Here is a 23,844-nt window from a genome sequence, read left to right on the forward strand (position 1 = left end):
AGAGTAAATTGGATACTTATCTTGCTGGGATCCTATGACCCCAGCTGACTTCCTGCCCTTTGGGCAGGGGGCTGGACTCGATCTCCCGAGGTCCCTTCCAGCCCTGATGTCTATGAAATCTGTGAAGCCTCTTTAAAAGGTAGCAAAGTTCCTATTGTAAGAAAGGCAAGGACCTTTGGGCAATGGTCTTTATGGCACTGTAGGAAACCAACTTTAATCCATGCATAAACAGAACCTCCCCACATTCAGAGTAGTTTCAGCACATCAAGGTAAAACGCTTTTGTACAGAAGATTCTATGTTTCTGTCTCATCTTACTTGTCAAAGCTCCAGTAGTAGTTAAATGAAGGCCAAGTGATTTTCAAATCCTGCTGCACATTAAGTTTTTATAGAACTTCCTTTCAGTTAAGATTAGCTCGACACCTAACCCATACTCTGCAGTTAACTCCCTCACACCCTGATACAGCTGACTGGAAACCAACTATGTGGTTTCATTAAATACGAAACTGTATACAATTAGTACAGTAGCCTCTGTGCTAATTCAGTATGTGTTTGCTGTGCTCACATTTTCAGCAAACTCCAAACTCTAGAGAACACAGTTGCATCAGGTGTCCACAGAGGAACTGAGCATGGATACACTGAACTCTTTCTTGAAGCTTTAAGTGGGAGTCTGGATTCTGGAGCACAAACCTGGCAAAAAGTCAATTATGTAGCAGCGTCCCAGGGTGAAAACCACAAAATTTGGAACAATACCAATAATTATGGGATAACTGAAGTGCTTAAAGACAGCAAGAACTTCAGTGGAATGTACAATAGCAAGAACAAATTTAAAGGTAAATATTAAGCTACACTGAAGAGACTGCTGTAGCTAGGGCTGCTTATGGCAGAGTTAAAAAATGAAGGACATGCACTGTATGCATAACCAAGTGTTTAGGTATACAAAGAAAATAATTTTTACCCCTAATTCTTATTATATAGTGTGAAGATCTGAAATAAATAACATGGCAGTTACAGTAAGAGATGCATTTTATTTTATGGTATAGATTAATTCTGTAACATTTTTCCAAATAAGTCTCTTCTTTTATGCTTCCTTCTTTCTGCACCCTCCCCCCCCCTTTTCATAAACCTTCCAGAGCAGGACTACCTTACTGTGCTCAGTCCCTGGAACAATCTGAAACTAATTACTGGATTAGGTTTTCAGCTAGACAGAAATAACTTGATGCACCAAAATGTCTACCAATGACAGGGGGGTTGGGGGGCTGGGGGAGGAGAAGTGTTACTGGTGGTAACTTGCCACCCAAAGTTGAACAGTACTATCAGAAGCAGCTTTATTCCTACTGAAATACCAATTTAAGAAGTTGTCCACAGGGAATTTTTTTTACTAAAAAAATAATACTTCAAGCTACCATACATCATTTAGATATGGCTAAGTAGGAAATTTAGGCAAATTAGTTTGTATAATTTCACCAGGTAAAGCCTGCTTGATTAGCAGAATTTTTAAGTTACTATTTTTGCTGGGGGTGGGTTTGGAGGCAAGAGACAGGAAACTGTGCACTTTTCATAAATACCTAAGTTCTGGGATAAGGGTGGATATTTACACAAATCCTGAGATGCAAGAACAGTTTGACTCAGTCCAAAAGAGCAAAACATAGGAAGTAATGTTCACCCTCTGGCAATATAAAACCAGAATAGAAAGCAAAGAATTAAAAGGGAAAAGGAAAAAAAGAACAAACAAAACCACTAGAAATATTTTATAGGTGTCAGGAAGTTGTTTCATAAGGCACATGCAAAACTTCCACAAGCTGATAATGTGTATATTGAATCTAGTAATTTTTCTCTGGGCTCAAAATTTTATTTGAGGTTTTATATTACATCCAACCTACAATCAAAGTTCACTGGGGCAAGTTTAAACATTTCATCAGCAAGCTTGTGTAAAGGGACACTTTCAAAGGCTTGATAGCTACCAAATATAGAAGATTCAAGGACCCATCATATTTGTGGGCACTAAACACAGGTGCAGGCTGGGAATGGGGTGACCATATTTGACAATTAACACACACTATGAAGTATAAAATTAAGGTTTACCTGGACTGTTTGGTGCAGCTGATGCATAAGAGAACAGAAACAAGCGTTTAAGTAGTTTAGGAGTCTGGCTATGATGTACTATGCCACTGACGATCTATGAAAGGACCAACAAATTAATACAAGCATATCCTAGACTATTAAAGACTGTTAATGTAAAGAGGAGCCAAGCCTCCAATACGAAGCCTTGGGGCTCATCTGCATGTGCGCCTTAACATATTAGCCTATTTTAATGCACATTAACTGACAAGCATGTTTTAGTAGTGCTTTAATGTGCATTAAAGCAAGCTAATGTGCATTAAGCGTCACTTAACCCCGCTTTTAAGTTAATGTGCATTAAGACAGGCTAATGCGCAGGGGGGTTGGAGCAGAGGCAGGCGGACCACTGGATCTGCATGCGGGGTTTCAGCAGGCTGCTGTTGAAAGCTGGGGAGAGCAGGAGCTGCTCAGCACAGCTTGCACCAAGCACCGGGAAGACTGTGGTGCTGCTGCTGGCCCCAGCCTGCAGCAGCAGCCTGCCGAAACCTGGCATGCAGATCAGGGGGCTTGTGCCCCCCAGGAAGAGCTGGATGGAGTGATCAAGTCTCTTAACATTCCCTCAGTTCCCAGCTCAATTCCCCAGCTCCCTGATCTTTTCCCCAGCTCTCCCCAGAAAGCGTGGGTCTCAGATCTGCGCACAGAATGAGAGCAGGCTGCCACTGCCAGCTGGGGATGGTGGCAGCTCTGAGCTATTTCCTCAGCCAGCAGCAGCAGCCTGCTGAAACCCCACACCTGGGGGCCCATGCCCAGATCTGCAGATCTGGTGGGGCTGCACCCCCAAGAACAGCTGGGGGAACAATCAGAGAGCTGGGGAATCGAACAGGGAGCTCTGGTTGACAGGTGGAGCTGTCCTGGGTTCAAGACGGTGCACAGCACTCTGCCGAGCCACGAAGCACCCACACCATGGGGTAGCTGCCACATGGGTGCCAGGCGGGGGGGCAATCCCCACTGCATGGCAGGGCTCTGCCACAAGCCCCCAGTTGGCAATGATGCAGCTGGCAAGTGCAGGGCTTTTTTTTTTTAATTTTTTTATAGAAGTTCTGCACTCACTGGCTGCAGAGCATATGGATGGCAGCATGCTACCATTGCCAGCTGGGACCAGTACCAGCATCCAAGTCTGCCCAGAGCAGCATGCACCGAGCGTCTTTAAAAACCGAGTGCTGGCACTGGCCTCAGCCAGCAGTGGCAGCCTGCTGCCATCCTGCACCCAAATACAGGGGTCCACACCCCCCACAGAAGGCTGCGAGGTTGTGCTGGACTCTTCCTGTGGGACATTGGCCCCTGAATCTGTGTGCAGGATGACAGCACGCTGCCACTGCCAGCAACTGATACTAGCTTTGGTTTGAACAGTTTGAGGTACAGTTTCACAAAAACCCCTGCGTGTTATTTCCTTGAAACTTAACAGGCTTCATGCCCTCAGAAGGGGCTACCATCCCTGCAATTTTAGCTTGAATCAGGCAAGCAATGACAAAGTTATAGGCATTTTAGTGATTCCCCTTTATAGCCTATGGCCAAAACAACAAAACAGCACGGAAACTCCAAAACAGATTCAGCCAAAACAGAACAGGACAGTGATCCAAAACATCAAAATGAATCATTGTCCCTCCAAAATGCTGAACCTGAAACTGAAATGAAACAACCATTTAGCACAGCCCTAATGATTATATGCACCAATAAAGTTGGTTTAAAACCCCAAAAGCAACTAGGTTAAGCAAGGCAATGGGAGAGAACCTTCCATTACCATCTTTCTAATAGCAAAAGCGAGTCTTACTCAGAAGCAAGATCATTTCAAAAGTGTGAGCATAACTTCAAAGCCAGCCTTGTATTTCTTTAAAAAAAATTAATTTCTATATTCTATTCCTACACTTATCTTGTTATCGCTAAACGTCTAAAGGCAGGTGTGAAACTGTTAGGATCAGGTGTGTAATGGTATATTTACCCTTTTTACTTCCTCTTCCTTTGTGCATCTCAGACAGAAATGAAACACTCTAAAATCTTTAGAGTAGATGATTAGTTTCTCTGGGTATTTTTTCAGTTGCCCATAGAGAGATTTCTTTTTCTCATCATAAACTATAGAAATAAAGGCTCAAGTAAGTACAGACGAAAACAAACAAACAAAAAAAATCTGGCTTCTTTTCCTAAGGACCAGCCAATAAATAGAAGCGATAGTAAATGCAGGTAAGTAGTAGTAATAATAATAATAATAATAGCAACAGCTAGAGCATTATTAAATTTTCCTTCAAAATATATTTACTCATATACCCCATATGCCTCTGCATCTCTCTCCCTCCAAAAGACAGCCTTTCATGATTTGGGGTGTGTCTTAACTGTGGAAGCTGATTTTTCTTTGCTGGAATAAAAGGGAGGTGGGGGAACAGATGCATGAAGATGCCAAAATGACTGTTACCTTTCCATTGCCAGCAAGTAGCAGTAGTGGAGGTCCCACATTAACCCTCCCAGAACCACTAAGAAATTGGTGGCAGCTAAGACTAATAGTTTCCGATTCCTTAGTGGTTTTGATAGGGTTAACATTATAGCTTGCGCCTGAAGCAGACATTGAATTGGTATCATAGAAATCATAGAAAATTAGGGTTGGAAGGGACCTCAAGAGGTCATTTAGTTCAACCCCCTGCTCAAAGCAGAACCATTTCCAACTAGATCATCCCAACCAAATAGGGGTGCAGAAATAGAGATTTTTTGGACCAATACTAATAAATGATTTTTAACAAACCATAATCAGCTGATACTGGATTAGATTGCCAATGAGCAGCCCAGCACCTTGGAGAACAGCAACCAGCTGGTAAGTCTGTTGCGGGGGAAGAAGTGAAGTGGTAGGGAAGGGGCATGGGCCAGACTGAGTTAACATGCTGGGGGGGGGAGAGTGGGACTGGGGCAGTGGCAGGAGCTGCCCAGCTGGGGTGGGGCACAGGAAAGAGCCACGGCTCGTCTTGTGGGGCACAGGGAGTGGCTTCCACTACTATGCACACTGAGGGAGGGCATGCAAGGGTGCATGTGCCCCCAGGTCTGTGTATAGGGGAGGGTGGTCTGCCTACAGTGTGCCAGGGGAGATACCAGGCTCTTTCGAGGCAGACCCAGGGACACCCCTCCCCCCCATACCCTCCCAGGATGCACGCAGCAGCAGAAGCCACCCCCCCAACAAGGTGCGGTTCCGTCCTGTGCCCCGTCCTGGCTTGCAGGGCCTGCCCCTAACCCCACAGGCCTCTCTGGCCCCCCCTTACCTCCCCCAACAATAGACTTACCAGCTGCATGCTGCTCTCCACACTGCTGGGGCTGCGCTCTTGGTCGCCTGCATGCCACACTGCAGCTGAATGCGTGCACAGGGCATTTATTGACAACATTATCAGCCACATCAGTGAAAAAAAGCCAATTATGTCAATTTTCTTTGTATTGGTGACAAAACAATATGGGACCAACGTGTACCTCTACAATCAAGTCTTTGTCTAGTTGGGTCTCAAAAACTTCTAAGGCTGGAGAGTCCACAACTTCTCTGGGTAATCTGTTCCAGTGTCTTTACCCTCTTAGTGAGAAAGTTTTTCCTAATACCCAACTTAATACCCTTGTTGCAACTTGAGACCATAGCTCCTTCTTCTGTCACCTACCACCACTGAGAAAAGTTTAACTCCATCCTTTTTAGAACCACCCTCCAGGTAGTTGAATTGAAGGTCATTATTAAATCCCCCCTCAGTTTCCTCTTCTCCAGGCTAAATAAACCCAGTTTCCTTAGCCTCTCTTCATAAGTCATATGTCCCAGGCCCCTAACCATTTAAGTTTTCCTAGAGAAGGAAGTGAGCTGCTGCACAGTTAGCTAGGACTCAGAATCAAAATAATTTTTTTCCTACATTCTGCCTATCCAAAACAAGACATGCAGTGTGCAAGAAAAATATAATAATTTATCAGACAGAGTCCAATGCAAACCTCAGATTTAAACGGGGATTTCAGATTCTGTAGTAGGATACTTCTCTGAACAAATCCCTAGCATCGAGTGCACAGCCAGAGAATTTTTGGGCCGATACCGATGGCCAATTTTCAATGAACCATATAGGCCGATACCAATCCAATCTGCAACTGGCCAGCATGGAAAGTGGCATCCAGCTGGTAAGTCTGTTGGTCGGGGGGAGAGGGAGGGGAAAAATGAGACACACACACACACACACACACACACAGGCAAAGGAGGGAGTGGGGCTGGGGTAGGGGCAGGTGCTACACAGCTGGGGTAGAGCAAGGAACAGAGCCATGAGCAGCTTGTTCAGGGGTGAGGCTCTGCATGTACCCTGGAAGGGCACGGGGGGGCATATGCCCCCGGATCTGCATGTGGGGTAAGGGTGGGATGGGGTGGCACCAAGCTCTTCGAGGGGCAGGGGGAGGGGCTGAGGGGGTTGGGTCAGGGCTGTGCTCAGGGCAGGCTGTGGCAGCACTGGGAGGTCACTATGTGGGGGGCTGCAGCCATCCCAAAATTTGCTACTGGCCCCTCCCAGCACTGTCACCGACTATGCCAAGCACAGCCCAGCCCAGCCACGCCCCCTGCTGGGAAGAGCATAGCACCGCCCCAGCCCACAGCAGAAGCCCAGCCTTACCCTGTGAACAGCCACCCCCACCATGCCCTTCCAAGGGTGTGTAGATTAATGAAGAACATGTGCCATGTCACAACTTACTCTGCAATTACCATGTTTAACATGCTCATGAACTCCTTTTTCCCCCCTGCCCCTCACCAGATCCACTGGCTTTCTTACTGCCCAGCATACATAGATAATGACACAGTCTGCTGGTTCAATAGAAATAATGTTAATCATGTGATAAGTGTAATATCTGCCAGAGATTTAAGTCACCAGGTGCACACACACTTTTATGCTGTTAGACTGCTGTCCTCTCACAACCCTTCCATTCCTACCTCATTCATACAGTTGGACATCCCATTTTTCTTACCCAGACCTACTCTTTCTAATGCTGTTTCTACTACTTACAGGACCCTAGCCTCATTTTCATTTTTAAGCAACTACAAAGCAGATATGTCTCTGAGAAAGTCATTTGGGAAAAAGTTTCTCCCCTTTTTTCTGACATTTAAGTAATGTCAAAAAGCTTCTACAATAGCCCAACTAGATATTTTCTCAAAGTTTAGATCTTCTGCATTTCTTCTCATGAGGTTGTAGAAAGAAGGAATAATTGGTCCCATATCCACTTCAAGGAGATGAAAGTTGCTGTAAAAAATATCCAGTCCATGCTTTGCTACATTTCAAATTTAATTACAAAAAGACTGCATCATAATTATTAGCTATTTTGGTAGTCAAGCAAGACCACTGGATTTAGAGGGCAGACATTTATATAGAATATGAGGCACATGAAAGAAAATAGTGACTTACCTCCATAAATCTGGTCTATACAATGCAGAGTTATATCACTTTCTCCTATGACCTTATTCTTAAATTGTGGTTCCTATAAGAGGAAACAGTGTTACACAATTTCCCAGTATACTGATTTTCACTTAAGAGCTGCCATCTTTGAATTCAACAGACACATTTATTCTAATGGCTAATTTTTATCTAATTTGTTATTTTCACCGATTCAGTGTTATTCCAGTGTCTGTCCCTCCTCCCCACCCAACTTCTGGAGCCAAATTATTTAGCAGCTTTCATATCTGAAAGGCTATTTGACCTGCAGAATTAGTTATTGATACTGGTATGCATATAGATGAAAACCCAATTTGATTTTCAAAACCCAGGAGAGCTTGCAAAGCTTGTAGTTAAGGATTTTCACTTTTCAAAACATGCGTTTAAAACAACAAAGTCAATTAAATGCCATCTTGCCAGCTTTACAATCACTTTTCATACAAGAACGGTTATATGGTAGAAAGTGTCTATATTCATACAGCATGTGCCTGTGCTTACAATGAGGTAAAGGATGTGGACTTGGTTCAGAAAGAGCTGTTAAGGGAACTGAGCAAAGAAGGTAAAAACATAGATAAGGAACATAAAAATATTCAAACAGCCACATTTATAGCTGAAGAACATCTGAACCCCAAATCTTGGCACAAAAATTTGCCGAGCCTGAGAAGAAAATTCAAAGGCAACATTAAGACATTAGAATACACAGAAAAGGAGTGGTGGCTAAACAAATAAGAGAGGGGATCCTGGGAGCTTCAACACTGTCAAATGAGTACGAATGCCAGCAGGTTAGTTAGAGAACACAGAAATAAAAAACATGTCATGCTGCAAGACAGTTTTTCCCCAGCCAGGGGTAAAATTACCTGGGCTAGTAGGGTTGGGGTTTTGGTTAGTTTTTTTTGTGTTTGTTTTTTTTGGGGCAGGGGGGGATATCTTACAAAAAGGGTAAGAAAGAAATATTAATGGGAGAAATTATTCATGTAGGCTCCCCCTGCACCCCCCCCCCACACCTCCTTTGCACCTCTGTTATACAATAGTGCTTAGTTATGAAAGTGCAAAGCTGCTTTAGTCAACTCTAGTTACAGGTGCCTAGCAAGTGGGCCTTCACATGAATGCTACTGGGCTGGCTGCAATTTAGAAAGCCAGTCCATGACTAGTTGGACCTTGTGGTTCAACAAGAAAAATACAGAATACTCAGCCTGCTACATAACAGACAATGAGTGAAGAGGGTCCTATAAAAAAGGTAGTATCCTGACTACAAAAAGAAATCCCTGCTCTAGTCTGATTCACTAGAGAAGAAATACAGTACAAAAAGGTCACTTGAAAGAAAAAAAATTCATATTTTTGAAACAGCTCTCCACACTACTAGAAAGGGGACTACCCCTACTAGCCACTTCATGCCAGAGAGGATCTTGCATAGGTAATTATGGATACAGTTTGGAGTGGAGTGAAAAGCTAGTACTTCAGTCTTCTACATAACTTTCCTATTAATTCTTTTATTGTTTCCTTTGGTAAAGGAAAAAGAAAGAGTATGTAGCAAGACACATGCATTAAAAACACACCAAACCACTTTCAAGGCTATACCAGATGAAGCTTATGTTCCTACATTATCATCTGAAGCAGACTCGTAACCCAGGAAAGCAACCTTGAAGTTTGTGCAAACAAGTTTCCCGTAGGTGCCTCGATTTGACCCATCCTCTTGAACATATTTGAACACTGTGCTTGCCTCACAAAGCAGCAGTTCACCTGATTGAAATTAAAAAAAAAAAAAAAAAAAACGCAAAAAAATTGACCTTGCAGCATAACATACATTCTACATACCAAAATACTTTAAATCAACTGCTTAGTTCTGAGTTGCAGGGTTTGTTTTTTATTATTTACTGTTATTAATTTCTTGTCTTGAAGATGCACGTCTTTCAAATGGTTCAGTCAGGGATGATCCTACCTTGAGCAGTGGGCTAAACTAGACCTCATATGACCCCTTCGAGCCCTACTTTCCTATGATCCTATTTTACAATAGTGGCCAAACACCAAAGGAATGGTTCAAGGGATTGAAAAAGCTACCATCTAGGTAGCTGTAGACTTAAAGTTCAAAGGTCTGGTATTGAACAGTTCTCATTTGTAGCGAGCTGATGATCTTAGATTTCCTAGCAAATGCCCAGGTCTTGATTTGTACCCTAGCTGAGATGAGTTGAGAGGATGAACAACACAAAGACTGAAACAGGTTACTGCAGGTCTAGAAGTGGCTGGAGAAGCCTAAAGTAACTGTCAACTCTTTAGTCCCCAAGCACTCAAGCAAGCCATGTGCTTTTCATGCCATTTGAAATATTAATCAATTCTTTTACTGTCAAGATTATGAAGATTTAAATACAGGGTTCTTGTGCTTTGAATTGTTCCTTGCTACAAAAATATCTTGTTTCATGTTTTTACTGTTTTTTTTTAAACTATTCCTTTGCCTGTGTTTTTACTACAGAAAGAATCTTCAGTCTTGCCTAGTTTTGTTCAAAGGCATGGATCTCATTTGAAGGGGAAAAGGAATAAATCTTTACCTGTGCTATGTATTCAAAATGTTGGTAGACGAGTCTAAATAAGTGTTAAAACAGAAGCACAAGTAAGACATTCTTTCCCTTTCAACTGCTCAGCTTCACTTGGCTCCTGCAAAGCCACTATTTCACTAGTTTTTCAATTGGTCTTCTAGGCTGTAAGACTATCTAAATTCCTTCAAAGTCTCCTTTAGAAAGCAAAGTAAAACATGAGCACGTTTTTCCCCATGCAGGGCAGCTGTAAGCACAGTACCCTAAAGAATTAATGGAAACACCAACTTGGCTTTTTAGAACAACCCATGCAAGTGTAAACATTTAGTACATTCAGCCTGTGCAACTACTTAGCCCAAACCCTTCTTTTTACTATTCAAAACACCGATGTCACTTCTTAATTGTTTCCTGCCATATCTACATACCTGACATGACAATTTTTGCGTTCTAAAGTTAATACATGAAAATACAGGAGTTACCTGGTAGCAAGTAAGGATTAACTTCCTTTCCTGCAGGTTCCCTTATATGAATTTCCTAAAAGAAAGGGAAAAAAGTCATTGTTCCTTTGTAAAGAACTTAAAAAGGCCGAATATGCCACTAATGCATTGCACTCTAGATTACCTTGGGGATCCGCAAAGCACTGTTCAATTGAGAAGGCAAAAACAAAAAAAAACCACCTTCAAAATTGAAGCAGTTTCCCTTAACCTGCCTTTGTGACTAACTTTCAATAAGTTGAACAGAGGTAAAATCAGTTGCAATAATTTCACCTTCTAGCCTCTTATAGTCTGTACAGTTAGAATATCTCAAATTGTTTCACTAGTTTGTAAAAAGCTTGAAATAAGTGCATAGTGAGTTCTCCAAACACCGTCAAATGAACCACATAAAACGTCTAGTTTGCTAGTAGAAAAAAGTTTTTTAAAATTCTAAAGGAGTACGATATATTTCCTCTACTACTTCATTTGGTAGCACTCCTTTGAAGCAGGGGTGCTCACCTCCTCCCCAGTCCATCCCAGCAAGGTAGGGGGAGATCCACACCAGTGACCTGGTTGGGGTGCCAAAACCATGAGAACCCCTGCTTTGGAGTCATGTGTCCACCAGTAAATCTGGCAACTTGGTAGCTATAATTTGTCTTCTTTCTTTATTATTTATTTTTTTATTTTACAGATTTTTCATTGAAGGTTCAACAATCTGTTACAAAGCCCATCTAGCATCCATTTCTGAAATAAAACCTGAAACATTAGGAATTCAGCACAGCAACCACCTAGTAACCTTTAGCACAAGAAAATGCCTAATTAAGGTACAGAGTAAAGTAGGATCCTTTCATCATCCCCTCTACAAAAAGAAACAAAACATGTCTCTATGCACTACCAGAACTACAGTATAAGAGGTTAATATACAATTCTTCAAAAAAAGTATGCAGCCTCTTAATGTGATTTACTGTATATAATAATCAAAGATAAGTTACCTTAAAAACACATTAACATCAAGTGGAAAGCGGTATCAGAAGCTCAGAGCCAGGGATGGGAGCCCCTTAACCTGGACATGCCTTTGATTGATCAGGTATATAACCTACATTAAAGGTACGGTACCTTCTTTGGGACCTTTATACTATCCTACTGGCTTAGGAAGAAAAGCATGACTATGAGTCTCCCCCAATTCAAAGAACATTAAAGCCAAAGGACATGCAATACTCCTCCTACTCAGTCATTTCATAAATCCACCCCTTCCTCCCTGACCTTGCTTTCACATACACACTGCCTCTGGAAGCGTGCTTTATGTCTCATCCTGATTTCCATGACGAGCGAACTGAAAAACACAACTGGACTACAGCTACAAGCAAACTAAAAATATACTTCACTCTGGTATCCACAATAAACAGAAGCCAACCTCTCCCCACAGCAAAAGACACTAGCAGGAGCAGCCAATTATTTTGGGCAGAGGGTCACTTACTGAGTTTTGGCAAGCCATTGAGGGCCGCATGACAGGCAGCCAAGGGCAGATAAATATTAATTTTCTAAATTTTTTTTTTAGGAGCCCCGTGGATAGAACGGCCTGGCAAGTTGCATCTGGTCCGTGGGCCGCATTTTGCCCGCTCCTACACTATAGCCTACCAAGAAGTATGCCTAAAAACAAAAGAAATATCAATCTCTTACAAAGTCATGAATACGGCTAAAGATGCTCATCATAACCCAAAAGACTTAACACGTTAACAAGTAGCTTTGCCATGTTGCATCTACCAATCTAAAAAAAACAGGAACTGTTTACAGGACAGCAGCCAAGAGGATTTTCAGAGTGCAAATTTCTGGAAAAAGGAAGGAAGGAAACAAAAAAAAGTTATCTTTCTAATTATGCAAGGAATAAAGCCAAAAGAAAAATCCAAGCCATAACATTATAGCTAAGAAAGGAAAAGCCTACATCACCCAAACACCCGTTTTTGTTTCAGACTTGAAGTTATCTTATGCACACAATTTTGAGAATGGCACTAAAGAACTTGGGCATGACAAGAACAGATTCTTGGTCACAATTATTCTGCACGCAGCAAGCAGATTCAATCAAATTAGATACCACCGTGTAAGGCCACATCAAAACTAAGAAAACCAAGTGCCATGCTCTTCACCTTTTATAACTCTACCAAATGGTGAACAGGTTTACTAAACTATGTCATCTACCATTGCTGCCACTTGTGAAGTTATAGATGTAAATTTTTAGAACAACCAGCCATAGATTTATGCAAGCCAAGTTTATCTAACTTCCTCTTCCACAGGAGGACAAGGAAGAAAGGCATTTTTCTATTCAGTTCTGCTGTAGCAGATACAATATTACCCATAGTGAGCAGGGCAACTTAAATAGCTGGAATTTGCATCCCACCAGAGGTATGTGGGTGTTGAGAGTGAGAGAGGGTGATTATCAGTTTAACCTACGCTGGAGGACTCAGAAAATAGTCCCCAACTGCTGCTACCACTCCCACATAGTTTGCCTACAACAGCAGTGTCTGGGCACCCAGCTGCTGCAAGAGCAATGCTGTACGACTGCTATTTGTGTGAGGCACAGACCAGGAAGAGGGAGGGGGAGTGGCAATTCTGAAACCCCTAAGTTGATACCCAGACCTGATGCCCCCCTAAAACAGTTTTAGCAATCTTATTAATATGCATTTAGTTTCAGGTATTAACTGATGAAAATCTAAAAACCAGCTATTAAATATTTAGTATTTTCATTGAGCATGTAGAAGTTCTCTCTCAATTTTAGACATTCAGAAGCTTTTCCAGGAAAAACAAGTATGGATCAAATTTTACATTCCTTTTCTTTTTTTCACTTAAAAGATGACTTAAATTCTTCTTTTAATTTGTCTTACATTTGATGCATAAAAGAAAACACCTTTTAAGATCACCATTAAGTATCATAGGATACTTGAGTGATTGCTGGCTTCACTAGTGGACAGTAATGTCATTTAAAGTTGTATATTTGACTACTGAGGTTGGGGAAGGTGGGGAAGGAGTGGAAATAAGTCTCTTCTCTCCAGTGCAAGTTACTTTTCTCCTTTAAAAAAAATGAATATTATAGGGCAATGAAATTTTGCCATCTGGAATGTCTAAATATTTAACCTTGTAACTGGTATTAGACCTAGCGCTTCCCTCTTTTTGGTAAAAATCCTATCCTTTTCTGACTGCAGCTCCAACAATGCCAAAGGGGGTGGGGGCAGGAAAACAACTTGTAATAGGTTTTGTCTAGTAAAAAAAATAAGTATCATTCCCCAAAAAGTCAGCTTAAAAACCTTTTACTTGGCCACCTGAGGATACCTGTAGACATACAGGGATGCTGCTCCAACCCTCTGTAATTACACCTCTCAGAGCGGCTCTAATTAAAGGCACCCCTCCCCCCACCCCATAGCACATGTAAAGATGCCCTAAATTAATTGGTTTCTTCATCAGTTCCTGTGAGCTTGAACTTCAGGAACCCCACCCTGAACAAAAAAACAGAATTTTTCATTAGGACTTTAGGAACTTACAACTTGTTTAGAAGTCCCCAAAACCCAAAGTTAAGATTGCTTTTTCTGAACCAAAGTTTTCTGTGCAACAGCAACTGCTAAACAATGAGGTTACTGCAGTTTCAATTAAGAACTGCATTACTCTTATCCCATGTGGGTACATTTTTCTCATGTTAAATGTATACGCATGAAAAGAAGTGTGTTGTTTTGTTTTTGGTTTTGTTTTTATAATGAAAGCACAAGTGTTTTGAAGCTGCAACTCCCTGCATGTTTGTGCAGGATAGTAACTCTCAGAACCAGCTGAGAGGTTCCAGCTACTTTGTCGGCCGGAAGGTAGAATTCAGGCAATAAAAGTGCTGATTGAGTGTTGTACTATTCAACTGCTGCCCATGGGGACTCAAATCCTTTCAGCTCCCTCCTAAGGCAGACATTTTTCCTAATTTAAATGTCTTTTACCAGACTGTAGTCGTCACCCGTTTTCATAAAGATACTGAATCTCTAGCTGACGAAGATGCTCAGCGTGTGCTCACAAATTACTTGTAAAAAAAAACAAACCAAAACAAAAAAAACCCCATGGTCTAAATCTTGCTACAGTAAGCAGCACTCACCTTAAGTAAAGCAGGAGGGATGAAGTAGTGTAGCTCATTTGACACTTCCCACATCTGCCAGTATGCTGTTTTTAAATCAGATCTTTGAATGAAGTACAACATGGAGATCAACACTGAAAATACTACCACTTGGCAGTGTAGAGGCCATTTTTCAATGGTTACCCATTCTTCCCCCTTTGCATTCCCAAAGGGCATGCAGTGCAACACTGGGGAACTCTTCCTCTGAAGACCTTTACATCAAAGTCCCTCCTGAAGACAGATTTTACGTTTCTAAGTTTTTGAAATGTTACACAAAAGATAATCAAGGACACACTCACCTAATGTATGCTTCAGCTGTCTCAACAGAAGATTTTTTTTTTTTTAGTTTAATGATTTGAGATTTCACTGGTGGAAGCCAAGTCATTCTGGATTTACTGCATGCACGTTAAGTGTCAAAGGGTGCCAGGAAACTCAGAGATGGCCATTTCTATTATAAAATTACTGCCCTTTACCACACATCTTTCCAAGTAGGATCACAGAAAAGTAAAGCATCTCAGGAGGTCATCTAGTCTAGCCCCCTGCTCAAGGCAGGATCATCTCCAACTAAGCCTCTCCCGCCAAGTGTTCATCTAACCTGCACATAAAACATCCAAAGATTACCCAACCTCTTGAGTTTTTCCAATATTTAACCACCTTAATTTCTAGGAAGCAGTTTCTTGAAATGTCTACAATTTGGAAGAAGGGTTTGTCATAGATCAAACTACTGATTCAATTAAGTTAATTTAAAGGAAAAAAACAGATGTTGGGGTCAATGCATAATAATGGTCATGCATAATAGAATAAATTCCTCTCCTTTCAGTAGCACATATCTCTATTCTTACATCTATCCACAAACATGACAGGACATTCAATTTTTATGAATGAATATTATAGTGGTAACTCTTGCAGCCACACAATTTACATGGTTTTGTCTCAACACGATTTTAACATTTTCCTTTGGAATTTAACAAATAAAAATAGAATAAAACCTGGAGCACTTATTTACAAAGCCTGTGAGCCCCATTATGATCAATTTGTTATCATAAATGCTCAGTATGAAGCTCTGAAACAATTACGTCATAGAAAGCTTGTTGAGCAAGTTTGCAAACAATATGAAACTGAAGAGGATTGCCAGCACGTTGGAGGACAAGAGCATAATTCAGAAGCCTTTTGACAGGCTCGAAAGCTGGGTTGAACCTAACAGGGTGAAATTCAGTGCTGACATATGCAAGGTGCTACACCTCAAGAAGAATCATCACAAACACAAACACAAAATGAGTGACACCTGGCACTGTGGAGAAGGATCTGGGAGTCTTTGTAGGTCACAGACTCAAAGTCTGCAGTGTGATGCAGCTGCACAAAAGGCAAATGTGGTTTTGGTCTCCATCTGTAGAAGCACTAGGTGCAAGACATTGGAGGTGATAGTGCTTCTCTACTCAGCACTGGTTAAGCTTCAGAGTAGTGTGTGCTGGTTTGTGTTCCACATCCTAAAGGACATGGAGGAGTGGGAAAGGATCCAGAGGCAAGGGACAAAAGTGATAAAGGGCTTGGAAGGTAAGTCATATGAGGAGACACTGAAGGAAACAGGCACATTCAGTTTGTGGAAAATGCTCTTCGGAGGGGACATGACAGCAGTCTTCAAATATATGAAGAACTGTCATAAAGGGTGGGGGGGGGAATCTTCTTTGCCACAGGGATTAGGACGTGTGGACCAACAGCTTCAAGTTGACAGTAGGTTTAGATTGAATATCAGGAAAAACTTATTTGATGCTAGAAAAAGCAGTGGAGCAGACTGCCTAGAGGAGTTGTGGGCCCCCCAGGTTAGATATTTTGAATGGACTGTTCCAATGCTCCTGCTGAGACCAAAACCTAAAGGGCGGTGGGCAGGTAGCAACTCCAGCTCTAGCAGCCTCACGGTGCTGGGCATGTTCTCTCTCTCTCTCAGCTGGGGCTGCCACTAGCATGGAAGCAGAAGCGTGAAGCTGCCCACAGCTGTAGCACACTTGCCTTCCTGTCTCTACACTCCCCACCCCCACACCAGGCCTGCCAGCTGCATCCACAATTGCCTAAACATTGCTGGCAGCCTCCGAGTCAGGGACCCCTGGGTTAGGGTGTCATGTCTTATGTTGTCGTGTCAGGGCTGATGATGTGGTTTTGCTAACAGATTAGACCAGGGGGTCCTAACCCCTGGGCTACAGCCCAGTACCAGGCTGTGAAGGGATGGCCACCAGTCTGCAGGAGGCTTGGCTGTCAGACTGGAAGTCCAGAAGTGACTGGCATACTGTGGACCAGCAGCCAACTGTTTTTTATACTGCGGACCAGCTGCTGGCCCACAGTATGCTGGTCACTGCTGGTCCACAGTTTCCAGATCCATGATCACTTCTGGTCTGTGGTTTGCCGGTCCACAGCATAAAAAAGGTTGAGAACCCTTGGATGACAGCTGGTTTGTGGAAGATTGTTTGCATGGGGATGATTCTGCCTCAGGCAGGGTTTAGACTAGGTAAACTATGGAGGTCCTTTCCAGTCCTACTTCTCTGATTAATGAAGAACTATAGTCATGTCATGTTAATTTTGTAAGTTCATAAAACAAATGGTAAGTCTCGAATAGAACTAAAACTATCAGTCTGCAGCAACTTTTACATATGAATTTGTTGCACTTAGTGTTGACAGTTTAATACATATCAACTAAATGCAAGTTTTAAGCTTAAAGTTAAAAAAACATTTCAGGAAATCATTCAGACTCTCTAGCTGAGCAAAAATGGCTGTACTTTAACAAATACACTGTAGCTGAAATAGGTAAGCCAAGTTTTCCAGCAGCTGACTACTATTGTAAGAATGCAAATATCAGTGCTGTGAATATATCCTTCTTGTAAAAACATATTTAAAGAAATGTTTGCCAAGCTCAGACTTACCCTGAATTTCATATGTTTATGTTGAATTTTACTTTCTGTAGAAGTTACCCGGGGGGGGGAATTGACAACTAAAAAACTTAAGAGCTTCCTTAACTGCAGATTCCCTTCATCAACAGTACCAACCAGAACTTGCAAGGAAAGTAATATTTACAAAATACTTCTTGTATTGCTTGAAGTTTAGCTGGCAACAAGAAAAGCAGTAAAATTCCAGTTACAGAAATGTTAATAAGGGATATTCAGATACAAATGGGACCTAAAGACCAAGAATTTCAGATCTGCACTTACTTCTGTAATTTATATTTGTATACCAATTCAAGAACATGTCTATAGAAGGGGGGTGGAGGGAAAAGGGGGAAGTTATCCAGTACATGCTACCTGAAGAACTGGGTCCAATATTGTGAAGTTACCTGCGCCTTTTTTTTTTTTTTTAAAAGCATTTCTACTGACATTTTCAGAAGTGCCGCCAGTCTCAAGTGCTTTCATTTTGCCTCCTTTCCTGGCTCCAGTCATGACTACCTTGTCAGACAACAATGTGTGTTTTCCATTTTTGTTCCATCTTTATATATCCCTTTCTCTTGCAAGACATTTGTTTCATCTACTTTTCATGCTCTTTCAACTCAATCCCCACATCCATCCAACATCATCATCAGCCATCTGTTTTTCTAGCCAATACTCATTTTCATACTCACCCTATCCTGTACTCCATTCACTCCAGTACAGACCATAAGTACCCCAATCTTTTCCTTCCACATCCCATTCTGACAGTCCCATGTAGTTTAAGACATCACTACAGAAATCTGAATGCACCAGAAATTGTCCAAAAGGAATATCATAATGGCAGATGACTATGAACAACAGTGATTTTTATGTTAAAGCCTGATAAATGTGTGAAATCAGTCATCTTTTTGGTGGATACCCCCTGACCAGTCAAAGGTGATTCAAAATTTTAAAGGCCAGAGTCACCATCTGAAACTTTAGCATCCTGATGCATTCATTCTGTGCAACACAGACTATTTTCCTATGGAGCCAAAACCCTTCTGAACCAAAATGGATCCTGAGTCAATTAGTGACTTAAGCACAAGTGATAGTTTCAGGGCTGCCATAAGAATCATTGAAAGTGATGGCTGTGAACACCACAGCATGAACACTGCTGTGTACTTCATAGCAAGCAACTGGCATCCTTGACATTACCTGGCTCCCCTCATTTTCAAGGCTTTTAATAGCCAGTTTCACAGCTTCAATTAAGTCTTGAAAATGAAGGGGCAGTTCACACACAAGATCAGCTAGCTGCTATCATTTTCCATGCTTCTAAAGGCAGCCCTGGCAGCTACTTCCTCCTTGTCGTTTCTTGTCCTAATGAAACAGTGACTATGTTTAATTGTTCTTTGGTTAACTGCAAAGTCAGGCTGAAAGATGCAACGCACTTAACTGATGTTTATTATAATATAAGTGACAAACTGAATGACATTGTGTTATGCAGCATATTGAATAAGTAATTATGTGGAGTATACTTGATTTAAAACCAAACAAAATATTTTGTTCTAATTGTAAGAGCTGATGTTAAATGTCAACCCCACATTTTCAGGTTTAACTTTTATGAAAGTAGACCCCTTCCCACATGATGATATTCTACAGTAGTACATAAATCAAAAGTCAGTTGCTACAACTCAATTACACAGCTATTGTCAGAGTACTAATTACAGGTTGATTGTATGTAAGACTAGTGCAAGTTTTATGTTTTTTTTTTCCCGAAAGGAAGTGTCATTAATGTCAACATCCTAAGGTCTCGTCTTTAACAGACCAATGACTCACCTATATTTAGTCAGACTAAAAGCTGAGGCTCCTTTCTTCCTTCTCTCTCACCACACCCCACCAAAACTCCGGGAACAAAAGGAGCCATTCCCATTTATTTTATACAGGATTAAAATACGTTTATCAAAAGTGTCTCACATACTAACATACTCCCTCATATTAATATTCAAACATAAAACAGATGGAACATCCATTTGGTTTTAGCTTAGCTGCACAGTAAAAGCTCAAAATACTTGCCAGGTACTAACCATGAAATAGCTTTTCTGGATCTAAACAAGGTGGGACTAGGACAAAAGTAACTACCATCATAGCTGCTGCTGTTTTCCATTTACAGCAGCCATTGTGGCAGAAAGGAAGAGAAAAAGCATGGATGTGCCTTTACTATTGTCCCTCTTCTGAGAGCAAGCTACAAGGGGTGGTCAAGTAGCATAGCAGCTTTATACTCAAGATTTATCAGCTGGTCAAGGGCTGTACAGCAAGAGTGAAGCAAAATAACTGGAACGAATGACCTGGCCCCATTTGCAAGAAGAGCCAGTTATGCACATACAGTTTATTTACAGAAATTGTGCATATTATTAATCTTTAAGTGTTCAGAGCAGTAGCTATTTTCTAGCCATATGAACAGAAACTATGATTCTGTAGACACATGGATCTGTTCCAGGACTTTGGCCCTGAAACTGTTTTCACTGTATAAGTTATGTTTCTAGACCTCAGTGTGCATCTGTGGGCGCGGGGGGGAAGGGGGAGAAGAGACCTGGAACAAGCAAGCTGAATAACTGATGCAATATTGTCTTCTTGAGTGTGCAGACAGCTTCCAACATTACCTATGATAAGTGTGGACTGCTTTGTATATCTCAGACCTAATCCACATTATATGGCCATACGCAAAGCTCATCTGGCAGCAGAACCCTCCTTTCTGCTGAGGAGAGGAAGGCTCTACCATCATCCTGAGGCACACAAGGACTGGCAATGCTTTTGTGAGGTTTTAACCCTAAAATCAAAAGATAATAGTTGCAATTGTGACATTACCATGTTACTGCTGCTCCTTTTAAACCGAATTACCTAGTTTATCTGCTTTCTCCAGAATCCTAAACAGTATCCCATCCTTATTCTGATACCAGAATCCATTGGCACCTCTTCCTTCAGCTGCCAAACCCTCCAGCTTCCTGTCTGACTATTTCTCTCCACTTTGGAAGTAGCTAACAGCATTAGCCTCAAGTCAGACAGAAGGCCGGGCAGGGAGGTAGGTACCTTTGAGACTGCTTCAAGGGGGCATAAGCTGTCATAAAAAAATTGCATACTTTATCAAGGTGCTACCCTGCCCTGTTGTTGTCCTCTATAGGGGTGCAAGTATGCCTCATAAATAAAAAGATCTATACAAAAGACAAAATAAAGGGGAAGTAAAACAATTTAGGTTTATTGAGTGCATTTGTCTTTGTATTTTTTTAAGTTCATCTGACACCACCACAGGAGCCAGGAGTTCTGTGGCAAGGGCTAGGGAGAACATAGGACATTTATAGGAAGTTTAAGTTGAACGCCACTGACAAGACTGTTAAAGTAGTATGAATAAAGCCAGGGTTAAATAAGTTACAGTCTCTTGCAAGATATTTGAGTCCCCAAGCAAGGACTACAGCAACTTACAGTAACAATTAAAATTAGAGAATACATTTTTTATTCTTTGTTTACCATATCTTAGGATATTTTTCCTGGAGTGTACAGAACCACAGCTGAAAATTATTATAATGGTCTTGACTATAAGTAATAACATGTAATTTTCTTTTTGCTATATGATGCACATGCAAGTTCTATAACTCCCCCCTCACAGCCTATTTTTCCTAACTTAAACATTTTCAAGCTTTTAAAGTAAAACAAAAATATTCTCTCTCAGAGGTTCTGGAAGCGATGCCAAAAAATGCATGGTTTTTCAAGTGAAACTTCCTCCCACACACCTACCCACTGTTCAACTTCATGGAGCTGAAACCTTACGACTGACACCCTGGACATAGCTACAAATAATTCCTAGAGTATCACAGGCCATGAAATAAACAAAACCTGGGAATGGTGCTATGCAGCTTAGGAAGTCTTCCAGGCTTCCTGGGCTACACATGCTTATTGTCCTTCTTGGTTAAGAAATGTGCATCTCTTTCAGAAACAAGTGTCAATCAACACTTCACAAAAAAACAGACCATAAACCGCCAATTGTTAAAAAAAGAACTGGCTAAGATGCAACTAAAATGGGCAATTATTTAAGTCTACATAACTACACTGTCCTGCTCAACATAGACCAGTTCTAAACCAAACTTTCCTCAGTAATAGATTAAGAGAAAATTAGCCATTCATCTAGTGTTCATCTAAATTAGCTTAAGAAAATACTAGGTTCCTCACAGTCAAGCTAACAAAATAGAGAATTTGTCCTTTAAAAAGAGGCAATCACAGCTCAGTTTGAATGAAGTGGAAGAACTGTTCCACCATGGATTAGAAACCAATTTAAAAGAGTACTAGCGCAAAAAGGAACTAATTTTCAGCACAGAATGCCCAATTGTTAAAACACTGGTACAAAACCAATGTAAGGAGCACAGCAAATCATTTATACCATCATTCCAGGCAGACAAATGACCAGCTGTGCCCAAGTAGCTACTTGCATTAGGCACTTCAGCACCTTGCTATCAGATGGTGGTTTTCATTGTGCAGTTACCTATACCAGGATAAAGCAGTCACATAAAGCCTACACAGGTTTGATACACCCCCATGGCATTACACCTCTGATTTTTCCTGGATCACCACCAGATTCTGTTAAGTGTACACATCAACACAGAACCATGGGTTGTATAATCATGTCTATAAGGAGCAGATGCACATCAGGGGTAGGCAACCCCTGGCACAAGTGTCAAAGCATGGCATCCGAAGGCATTTTGCTTTGCACATGCACCTCAGGGCGGATGGCAAAGGAGGGGTGGGTGGTGCTCCCCCACCATCCTCCCCTGGCGCACCAAAATCTTACATGTGGAGCTTTATGGGTGTTTTTGGCACTCTGCCCAAAAACATTGCTGACCCCTGCTATACGCCATGGGTGGATGGAGAATTTTGAGACAGATGGGGGCAGATGGTGAGGTACATCACATAAAACACCTATTTTTCTCAAATTAAAAATAAACTAGAAGCAGGAGTGCACCGATAAAGATTTTTTGGGCTAATACTGATGGGTATCAGCTGATATGGCTTGTTACTTATCAGCCATCTGATTGCCGATATGCAGCCCAGCAGCTTGGACAGCAGCATCCAGCATCCAGGGAGGGAGGGAGGGAGGGGGGCCAGGGGAAGTGGAGCAGATCACACAGGTGCAGCAATTAAATTATCAGCCACATCAGCCAAAAAAGCCAATTGCTAATAACATCAATTTTCTTTTTATGGTGCACACATAATATGGATCCATGCATCAGTGCTCCTCTAACTAGAAGCTGTACTAATACGCTAGGGGCCTAGGACTATTATTATGCAAAAACAAATATAACTTCATTGAACGAGTTGGAAAAAATAAATAAATCTGTGGGGCTGTGAAATAGGAGCTTCATGATCAGGAGCACCTAACAGTGGGCAGAAATGCAGAACAGGAGCCAGCTTCATTGGTGGGACATCAAGACCATTAAAAAGAGAGAGGGCTGTTCACATTGGCATCACTCAGAAGGGACCGGATACTTTACAACGAGCCTCGAAGTCTGGCAATTTCTTCAGCACTGCGGACACATCTACACAGGCACTAATGCACATTTGCATGTTTTAATTCACATTAAAACATTAACTTTTTTAAAAGTGCGCTTTCGCTAATGCACATTAGAATAGACTAAAGCACCTTTTTCTAGCCCAACAGAGGGCCCAAATTTTAATGCGCATTAGCAAAAGCGCATTAATGAACGTGTGCACTCGCCCGTCCAACTAGAAATGCCGCTGCCAGGCACTCGAAGGGGGAGAAGCAAGTGTCCCCATCCTGCCCGCTGTCCCATACACGCGACGCACGAGCATTAAACGCACATTTTCAATTCAAGTTCAAGGCACCATCATAAGAGACCCAAGAACCCCCTAAGCTGGCTCCTCAGGAAGCACCAGGAGGCGGCAGGAAGCGAACCAGAAGACAGCGGGTCTCTGCGGGGCCACCTCCCGTCCCGATACGGGGGCGCTGCTGCACCACACGTGCAGCAAATTTCCCCCTCCCGGCTCGGCCCCACGAGTGGGGCGATCCCCGACCCCCGCGCGACCTCACCTCGGGGCTCACGTAGGACACGAAGGAGGGCTTGGCGGGCCTCCCGCCAGCCGCCTTGCTCAGCATGGCCGCCAGCCGCCGCCGCCGGCCCCGCCCCCCCCTCCCGCGCTCGTCGCCATTGGCCAGGCGCGGCCGCGGCGCGCCGCTATTGGCCGACGGCGGAGATCCCGCCTCCTCGCCCAGCAGGTTCGATCGTCCC

General features: G+C 42.2%; 1 protein-coding gene across 1 annotated transcript in view; it reads right to left on the bottom strand.

The window, feature by feature from the left end:
• Positions 1-23,739, bottom strand: part of MTMR12 (myotubularin related protein 12) — a 56,964-nt gene extending 33,225 nt beyond the window's left edge. Inside the window, exons 1-6 of the mRNA XM_019531918.1 lie at positions 23,646-23,739; positions 10,532-10,586; positions 9,125-9,264; positions 7,498-7,570; positions 4,059-4,189; positions 2,084-2,177 (exon numbers count right to left, since the gene is read on the bottom strand). Of these exons, the coding sequence (XP_019387463.1) occupies positions 2,084-2,177; positions 4,059-4,189; positions 7,498-7,570; positions 9,125-9,264; positions 10,532-10,586; positions 23,646-23,711 (559 nt within the window). The 5' untranslated portion in view covers positions 23,712-23,739. The remainder of the gene's footprint in view (positions 1-2,083; positions 2,178-4,058; positions 4,190-7,497; positions 7,571-9,124; positions 9,265-10,531; positions 10,587-23,645) is intronic.
• Between the last annotated feature and the right edge of the window lie 105 nt (positions 23,740-23,844).

Source organism: Crocodylus porosus, unplaced genomic scaffold (genome assembly GCF_001723895.1).
Source record: "Crocodylus porosus isolate Cpor-Errol unplaced genomic scaffold, CroPor_comp1, whole genome shotgun sequence".
Classification (NCBI taxonomy): Eukaryota; Metazoa; Chordata; order Crocodylia; family Crocodylidae; genus Crocodylus; species Crocodylus porosus.